The sequence below is a fragment of the Cannabis sativa genome, chromosome 6 (assembly GCF_029168945.1).
Source record: "Cannabis sativa cultivar Pink pepper isolate KNU-18-1 chromosome 6, ASM2916894v1, whole genome shotgun sequence".
NCBI lineage: Eukaryota > Viridiplantae > Streptophyta > Magnoliopsida > Rosales > Cannabaceae > Cannabis > Cannabis sativa.
Genome location: NC_083606.1, coordinates 15,053,705 through 15,063,666, shown reverse-complemented (window position 1 = coordinate 15,063,666; position 9,962 = coordinate 15,053,705). Strand labels below are relative to the sequence as shown.

At 32.1% G+C, this 9,962-nt stretch overlaps 1 protein-coding gene across 1 annotated transcript; it reads left to right on the top strand.

Annotated features, from left to right (window-relative positions):
* Positions 1 to 462: 462 nt before the first annotated feature.
* LOC115725036 (uncharacterized) lies at positions 463 to 6,535 on the top strand. Its single transcript, XM_030654448.2, has 6 exons — positions 463 to 839; positions 1,051 to 1,124; positions 2,876 to 4,564; positions 5,212 to 5,325; positions 5,473 to 5,622; positions 5,992 to 6,535. Exons 3-6 carry the CDS (start codon positions 2,882 to 2,884, stop codon positions 6,136 to 6,138), a joined length of 2,094 nt encoding a protein of 697 aa, XP_030510308.1. The 5' UTR covers positions 463 to 839; positions 1,051 to 1,124; positions 2,876 to 2,881; the 3' UTR covers positions 6,139 to 6,535.
* Positions 6,536 to 9,962: the final 3,427 nt, after the last annotated feature.

The window sequence follows — 9,962 nt, the reverse complement described above, 5'->3', positions numbered from 1 at the left end:
TTTTATATAATTTTGAATTTATTTCATTGTTCAAAAAATATTTTATATAATATTTTATTTTTTATTTTAACATTTAAAATATATTTTATTTTTGTTTTATAAGTACATCCAGAAAAAAAAACTTAAATTAATTTGAAAAGTTATTCTATATATATATTTTAAAATCATATTATTCTGTATTAATTTTAATATTTTTTTCATATTTTTTTTTTCTAATTAATGTATTTTCTTTTTATCTTTTTTAAGAAGATTGCATATAATTTTTTAATTTTATGTTTTGTTTTAATATTTAAAATATATTTTATTATAATTTGAAAATCTAAAAAGGATGAAAAAATTAAAAGAAATTATAGATATATATTATAATTTTTTTTGTAAAAAAAATATGTATATTTTATATATATAAAAAAAAATAATAAAATGAGTAAATCTATAAATTATGGTGCAAATAAAACTCAATGTATAATTTTATTTTTAAGAGAATCATCTAGCTCATGACTTTTTCTCTCGTAAGATCATTTAGCTTAAAAATCCTATCAGACCTGAAATAAAAAACCCTAACTTCAATTTATTTATTTCTCTCTCAGAAACAACGACACAATCTCTCAAATCATTCTCTCGCCCTAAACCAACCAAATAAATCTTTGTTCTTCTGAATCTCATTTTTGTTCTTTCTAACTCGGCCTATTATTGGTTTATTCTGTCACCAACTGATCGAAGAAGACGAGGAATTCCGTTTAGATGTAGGGTTTGTGAGAATAGGTCATTGGCAGTCGAACTGGGTTCACTATTACCTGCGCTTCACTCATTGGAGGGATTAACCATTACTTCACTAACAGGTAATTGGATTTGGGATTGGTTCCGGAATATTGGGTCTCTCAGTCGTTGAGTTGTATTTTTCTTAGTTTCTTATTGTTCTTTTTTTTTTTTTTTTGATCTTTCATACCTTTCTTACTTTAAAACATAATCGACAGAATTATGTTAATCAGTTTTCTAACATTTAAGTTTACATCTTATACCTGGTCATCCCTTAACTCTGTTATCTTTCAGGTTTTGCAGAAGAAGTGCTGCAGTCAATGGTTCAGATTGTAATTACATTTGGTTCAAGGCTTCTTAGGCACTGAGTAAGGCTTTTTTTGTAATTGGTATTTAATTTCAATATGGATACTAATGTTTAATCTGTAAAAACTTGATTATTGATCACCATGCTTATTGGTTCAAGGCTTCTTAGACAAAGATGTCTGATAAACGTGATCTATAAAACTTAATTATTTGTGGTAGTCAATTCCTTGAGGTTTGTTCAAGAGTTTCATTTAATTTTGTAGTGTTTTCAAAAGTTCTTTGTCTTTGTATTTATTTTATCTACCATGTTGTGCATTTGTCTAATTTACTTCAATCAGCAAATGAAAATTGGATTCTTTGATTACAAATATCATTAGAAAATTATCATTTATTATTAAATGTATTTTAGCACACTACTAGACATGTATTACTATTTTTCTTGGTAGCTAGAATGTTAAATTTGCTTCACTATTTGATTTGTATTGGCTGTAGTTATTTATTGATGTAAAGGTACTCTTGAATAGCGCGGTATCGCTCACCTCAAGTGCTAAGTGCCCTAGAATGCCTAAATAGTAAACTACTCGGTAGACTTGTGTTCTTTATTATGTGAGTGATAGATTGTTTGATATTTTATTTATTTATTCACATATATTTATTTTAAAACTTAATGTTATAAAATTAAAGTCTAAGCATTTGACTTTTGGGAATAAACTCAGTTAACATATAGACAATGGTATATATATGCTATGATGCCTAGGTTATATTCAATCAAATTCAAGTAAATTTCTGTGACATAACATATCTAAGCTATGTCGTATACTCTACTAAATTATTTTGACTTAGGAACTCATTTCTAGGTAAGATCTTATCGTGCTGTGGCAATATAAAGAAGAAAACTTGTATGCTATTTGAATTGATCTTGATAGATGATTAGGTCACTAATGTAAGGGTAGTCCGTTAACTATTTAAAATTAAACCATGATAATTTTGTGTGTGTTATATTATTTTTGTTTGTTTCATTTCCATGAAGGTGGTTCATATTCTAATTTGGTTATGTCATATTAAAAAAGGGAACAAAGGTAACTTTGTCAATTTTTATATATTTTCTTCTAGATTATGTAATTGAACTTACTTCTGAAAATAGCTTTTACTTGTTTGTTTTTCTTTTCTACTTTTTTAGTCATAATGACAATTTATATAGATTAGATGTCAACGGATAGATTATTCCTGAAATATAAGGAGGGAGTTGAGCATTTCTTACAATTTTGTTCAAGAAATGCTCAAGATCCTAATAACATTCCTTATCCTTGTATTAATTTTGATAATATTCAGAGGGCAAAAAATATGAGGTTTGGGGTCATTTACTTAAGTATGGAATGCATATAAGTTGCATAATGTGGTTATTGTGGCTGATACATTTTTCTTATGTGTATATGGATGCGTGTAGGTGTATTTGTGATTGTTTGTCTCTTTATGCGCGTGTTTTAAGGGAGTTTAAGTTTATCCTTAATTATGTATAAGCTCAGTGTTTTCATTCGATGTGTTTTAACACATTACTAAACATACTTTACTGAGAAAGATAACCAAAATGTTGTGATTGTCGCTCCTAAAATTTCCTTTTTTCCCCATCAGTTATTTGATCTGATTTAGTGTGTCTAAGTAGGACATTTTGATGACATAATAGGGTACAGTGCCATTTATTGTATTTAAAATGCTGAAAGGTTATTTCAGATTAAATTGGTTAAAGTTTTATTGTTGATGGGATATTTATGAAGCTCACTCTTATTTTCCTTTTATGTATTTGTGATTGCAGAATTAAATGAAGGGGAAAGGATTGTTTAGAGAGCATTCTCCTCGGAGATCTTCTTTTGGGAAGAAAGTTAGAGGGGATACTAGTAATGTTGTTTTCATTGATCTCGATGATGATAATGTTGTTATAGGGGATGCTACAAAGTCTTCACAAGAGAAATTTAATTGTTCCAGTCAGCAGAGTAAACATGGGAAAGTTTTGTTCCAAGACATCATTAACCTTGATGATGATGATGATGAGGACAATGGTGTGGGTCCTAGGATTAGTGTTGATGTTGATGGGGATTTGGTTAGTGATGCCAGCTCAACACAAAGTCGATACACTGCATTTAAGACTATGAGTAACTCTACACAGTCAGATGCTGATGAATGCCAAGTTATCCCGGAGAAGACCTCTACCTTTCAGTTCTCGAAGTGCAAGCAAACCTACCGTACTAGATCCTCTGCGCCTAAAATTGTGCAGAAGAATACACAGTCTGATACTGACGAATGTGAAGTTATGCCTAAAATGAACTCTGCGTTCCAGTCCTCAAAGTGCAAACAAACCTATCATACCCGAGTTTCTGGCAGAAACCGTTATGGTCTGGACCCTGACTTTGAGAATGTTTCAACTGATGGTGATTTTTCTGATTGTGTGTTAATGGAAGATTCCTTGGGAAAGGTTCGTGAACAGTGGGAAAGAGCTTCCCTTAAGAGAAAACATGTTCCAAATCGAAATTCCGGTTTACAGGGCCAAGGTAGTGCTTCTAGCTCAAACGGTGAGGTTCCTACAACATTTGGGAGAGAACATGTAGATGTACCTGTTTGTTCTAGTTCAAACGATAAAAATTTTCGAAAAGAAATCCGGTCGGAATATGTTACAAGTAATGCTAGATATGTGGAGAGGACTTTCAAACGGCAAGCAGAAAGTGTACCCATGGAGGAGGATGAGAGAGTTGAGCAAGAAAATGTTTTTCACCAGAAACCTATGTTTGGACAGGAAACAAAATGCTTCCATCAAAATGCTGATTTTCAGCCTGGAGGAGATAGTTTTGATTGTCAAAGTAATAATGTATTTGGTAATGACGGACCAAGTCCCCAAGGGTCATTTCAGCCCGGGGGAGGCACAGTTGCAGAAGATCCCCAAAGTGATGAAGATATTTGTATGCCTTATTTTTGGGATGAAGGACCTAGCCCACAAAATACATTTCAACCTGCGGAAGGCACAGCTGTGGAAGAACCCCAAAGTGATGAAAATGTTTATATCCCTGGTTATTGGAATGTAGAGCCAAGCCCCCAAAATACATCCCAATCAGTGGAAGGCACTGTTGTGGAAGATCCCCATAGTGATGAAAATGATTATGTCTCTAGTTTTCAGTATGAAGAACCATGTCCCCAAAAATCTTCCTCTGGGAGGTCTGAGCAAGATGTGGGTGATAAACAATCTGATTGTCCAGGAGCTCTTTCTGAGAAGGACAAGTCAGATTCTAGACAATCTTTATTTAAAGATGCAAGTAGTCATGCGCAAATTAGCCAAGTTGATTCCTCAATGGAAGCCAAGGAACCAAATGGCAGAAGTCAACTTTGTAGTGTTGCTATTCCATCTGCTGACAGAGATATAATCAATGAACGGGAAAAGCTCAAGGAAACTGATGAGTACAAGCGAGCAATAGAGGAGGAGTGGGCATCTAGGCAGCGAGCGATAAAAATTCAGGTTTTGTTTCTTGAGCTGTTTATTGACTCCTTATAGTTGTGTTTCAATTTCTTTTAATTCTGTTCCAAGCCTTCATAGTAAATTGTAGATTGTGGATTTATTGAATTTAACACAGCATCAAACACTTTCTAAAGGAACAGTTTCTTCTCCCCTCTCTTAAATAACATGGTTCTGTATTAAAATCATATCAGTTATTGTCATACTTCTTGGCATACATTGTGCGACGGTCTATGTGTATTTTAGGGCTCGTTTGGAACGTCGTATTAAATGGTATTGTATTGTATTGTATTATATATTATATTTTTATATAATACTATGTTAAATTTTAATTTATACTAAGATATTATATACTTAGGTGTCCATAAAAGTTAATACCACATATAGTTTTACATAAAAATATTGCATAAAATACAATTCAATATAATACTATATAATACAATACAGTGTAATACGGCGTACTAAACGAACCCTTACATTATATTTTTACGATGAAATTTAAGCATTATAAACGTATGCTTCCATTTTGCATATGCTGTATATATATTCATTTTAAGGCTGTCTGGCTATTTTTCTCTTCGGTAAATATGCATAACTTTAGTAGCTTTATGCTGAAAAGTACTATTCTTTTTTTTTTTTTTTGATTCCAGGCAGAGGAGGCCAATAGATTGCGCAAGAGAAAAAAAGCTGAAAGCATGCTTAAATTCGATATTGAAAGAAGGCAAAAGCAACGCATTGAAGAAGTTAGAGAGACACAAAAGAAGGTTTGTATTTTTTTTTTTTTACATTGATAACATATGTACTCTCACATTATCTTTTTTTTTTTTAACTGTTTACATTCTTTAAATGTACTCCTTTCTTTTTCCTACGCAAATATTAATCTAGATTTGGCAAATGAATTATATATTTAGGATCAAGAAAATATTGATTTGAAGGAGCAACTTCGGTGCCAAATAAGGACAGAGATCAACAAATTGGAAATAACCTGCGTTGATATGGCTTCCTTGCTTCGTGGCTTAGGAATCCAAGTTAGGGGCGGTTTACGTCCTATGCCACAAGATGTAAGTTATATACACTATAGCGTCTTCTCCATATAATGCTTATAGTTTAACCTTAGAAATGTAGCTCAAACTGTCAGACTGTGCTGTGGTTTGCTCCCACAAGATTTGGAATTCAAATTTCCCGTAGAAACACCTGTAAATTAATTGTTATAATTTTCCGTTTCTCTAATATTGGGTTAGATGGGATATGGAACTCAGTTTTCAATATATTATTTATATAATATTCACTCACTAGCCTTGTTAAAAAAAAAAAAAAAATCAAGTCCCATAGGTATATCGTAGAAGTATTTTCGCTCACAAAACTATACAGATACATGTTACATGTTCATATTTGTCTGTTTGTTTGATAGTTTTATATGGTATTATCAGGTACATTCAGCTTACAAAAAAGCTCTGTTAAAATTTCATCCAGACCGAGCATCGAGAACTGATATCCGCCAACAGGTTGAGGCAGAGGAAAAATTTAAACTTATTTCCCGCATGAAGGAGAAGTTTTTATCAACTTCATGTTGCTGACCACCACCATATAATTTTCTTCGTGTTCAATGCTCACAAATTTTCCGGTCACTTGCTACTACACTATCACATGTATAGTGAGGCATGTGCTTTTAATACAGATTTGTAATTGTTTACTATTTTATTTTAGTCATTTACTTATTCAAAAAGAAAAGAGAAATCAAGGTAAAAATAAAAATAATGTATCAATTATTGTTTGGAGTCTAATTTGTAAAGAAGTATATGTAGTTAGTTAAAGGTAGACTATCTCAGTTGATCGCACATCAAATTCTTATGATTGATTCAATGCACATAAGTCAGGTGCATGATTATTCTTAAAAATGTTCTTTGCTATTGAACAAGATTGTTTTGTACATGCTGTAATTTTATGACAATTGTCAAAGTCAAGTTTTACATATACTCTTTTGGAATGGTTGAGTTGGTCGGAAGAAAGAATACATTTATTTTTATAATTTGTAATCTTATTTAAAATATTTTATAATTATTTTTTTTTTTAAAATTTGAATAATTTATATATTTTAAGAAATAAGATTTAAATATAATTTATTTAGCAAAAGTATTAATAACAATAAGTATAAATAAGTGCAATAAAATTATATTTCTACAATTTAGAATTTATAAAAACAACATATAATTATTATTTATGTGCTAAAAATATAATATGAATCGGGACATACATTGTACAATTATTTATTTGAATTGCATTTACAGTTCTCTATATTTATATATATTTTTGAATAGGAAATATAATTTTTGCCTTGCAAATAATTAACAGTAGAATCTGATATGTATTTATACTAATAGAAATTAATATCTTGTAGTAATATTTTGTAGAAATGATTTTTTTTCTCAATATTTATATGGTCATGAATATTTTGTTCCACGTGTGTAGGACACGTGTAACTTTCACTAGTTTGTAACTAAACAACTATATTGTTGGTGGGTAAACACTTACTTTGCCATACGAAATTACAAGTTCTATTAATATAAGATAAAGAGCAACTGTCAATAAAAGGAAAGGTGCTATTACAAAAAGAAACAAAGTTCAAAAGCATTCAATAGGAATCCTTTCTAATGACAGTGTTGATAACCATCCTAGAGTTGCTCTCCACAATAATAAACTTGTGGCTTTTTGCTTGCGCCACTTCTAATGCTAAATAGCAAGCCGCTGCTTTTCCTGATAGAGCATCAAAAAACTCTAAAAGTTTCGTTCTAACCCAAACCACCTCACCAAGATAGTTCCTTGCTACCACAACGATACACATGCTCTTCAATTCAACTCTAACATCACAATTTAGCTTGAGCCAATCCTGAGGAGGAGGGCGCCAAGCATCCACCACTGCCAGGGAGGAGAGTGAAAGATGGAAGCACAATAATCTACATGAGATGTACGAATAGACCCAATGCACTGAGATATATTATCCAGCCTATTATTGTGTACCTTATCGTTGCAGACCCGCCAAATGGTTGTTGGAATTATTTTACCAGGATTTAGATTTACTAACAAGTATGTTTCATTAACATCCTAATATAAATTCTCTAAAACAATGAAATAAACACATATAAAATTTGAGAAACCTTACATTGATTGCAGCGGAATATAATGACTCATTCCGTTCAGATCTCTAGCCCTTGATTCCTTTCTGTAACAGAGCATTATCAAGATCTGAACCTGGATCTCTTTCTCTCCTTCCATGAGCCCGATTCTCCTTCTTGTTGATTGGATTCTTCACAGTCTTCCACACTATGATTGAGATACCACTTGATGTGTGTGGGCACTCACTCTATCACTAATGGCTGAAATAATTTAGTGTGAAGAAAGGCTTAGTGTTTCGAATTGAAGAAGAAAGAAGAAAGAAGAGGTCTCATCTAGGTTTTTAGCTTTGGAGGCATTAGTTGGATAATGAGACCATAGCCTTCCTTTTATGCTATTCTTCAATAGGGTTAGGGTTGAATTATATGGATTAAAAAAGAATAAAATATTGGGCAAAAATTCAACCTTGGCCGTACGAGATAGTGGACCTCTTTCTAGTTAGATTTTTGCCACTTTATTTCAACTACTTATTCTTCTTTTCAATAATACCATATTTTCCAAATTCAAACCTATAAATGCCAAAACTATTTATTTAATAATTAAAATAATTATCAAATAAAATTGTCATTTATAATATTTATTAATTAGACTCCATAAAGTCTCTTAATTAACAAATAAACCCCAAAACACTATTTCTTCACAATCAAGCCATAACATAGTGAAAATTCATAAACTAGACATAGTTTAATTTTAGAATTATAATTGATTAATTAAAATCAATTGTCTGAGTTTTACAAGCAATATGATCTAAACTAGTATGGGGACTATGGGCCTATATAACCGAGCTTCCAATAAGCAGTCCCAGAACTTACCAGGTAAATTCACTGACTTATTAATTCCTTGTTGCATCCACGCATAGAACTTGGAATTGCACTCTCAGTTATATAGAACGCTCTATATGTTCCACGATATAGATACGCTATTAATTATCCATTGTTATAATCCCATTAATCAATGATCCTCTATAGATGATCTACATAGCATAGGGATAAAATTACCGTTACACCCTTTTAATGTATTTTATCCTTAAAACACTTGCCACCTATAAATGATATTTTAGTGAAATAAAATAATCACTAAAATGAGATCTCAATCATTTATCTCTATTTAGCAAGCTTAAAGAAAATCATCGTTTCACTTCTAAATACCTATAGAAGCTATACATTCCATATCTATGTTTAGCGCTCCCACTCAATTGTACTACCATGTTCCCAAAATGTACGTATCACCCTGACCAAAAAGTAGGCTTAACTAACAAATCAAAGAACACGAATAACACTCTTGAGATCGAACCTAACCATGTCAGGATTAAGATTATTTGATCTAGGATCAACTAGGTGATATTGTATTGAATAGATATTGCGGTAAAATTATCATATCTAATCAAAGTTCAATATCGGTCCCTTCTAATGTATACTCCATACATCCGATACTGCTAAACTTTGCCAATGCCCTGGAAAGGACATAACACTTATCCAGGTGTAAGAATACCTATCGCTGATATCATGCCAGTCTAAATCCAGTGAATTGACACATCAGGGAATCAAGTTTTTGAACATATAATTATGATTATATTCCACTGTGCTGACAACACTATAATCATGAACAAATACATATGTTCTGGACCTAATAGAATTTATACATTAAATATAATCATGAAATAAATCATGTGAACCATGCAACATAAAATGTGATTTCTGATCTTTATTAATTAGTAAATCTGATTATATTGAAATAGGTTTTATTTAGGGCACAAAACCCAACAATGGTATCAACAGTAGTTGAGGCGTGGAGGAACACCTCATCAGTATTAATGCCTTAGTTTTTAAACCCCAGATGAATTTCACGCAGTCCCACATGCAAAAACCAGTGCCAACGATGGGAAAGATCCCCCACGGAGAGGACCGCCATAAATGAAAAGCCACGTTACAAGATAAAAAAAAAGATGTTCCATGGATTCCTCCTCAACCCCACACATAGGGCACATCTTATCCTCAATATGAAATATCTTATTGAGAATCGCTCGAACCGGAAAAGCATTAGACATGATACACCACCAAAGGACCTTATGGCGTTCTAGAATTTTACTATTCCAAAGCTTATTCCAGAGAGAGAGACACCTCACAATGAGGGGCTCTCTGTAAAGCTTGAATCAGATAGGCACTTGTAAGAGAAGCGCCCACTTATTTCCTTAGTCTAAACCCACTTATCTTTGCCCTGACCCAAAGGT

Excerpts from the sequence above, each read along its gene's own strand:
- LOC115725036 (XM_030654448.2), top strand. The coding sequence starts at position 2,882 with ATGAAGGGGAAAGGATTGTTTAGAGAGCATTCTCCTCGGAGATCTTCT. Across the intron at positions 4,565-5,211 it reads AGCGAGCGATAAAAATTCAG|GCAGAGGAGGCCAATAGATT; the intron begins GTTTTGTTTCTT and ends TTTTGATTCCAG. Across the intron at positions 5,326-5,472 it reads TTAGAGAGACACAAAAGAAG|GATCAAGAAAATATTGATTT; the intron begins GTTTGTATTTTT and ends TTATATATTTAG.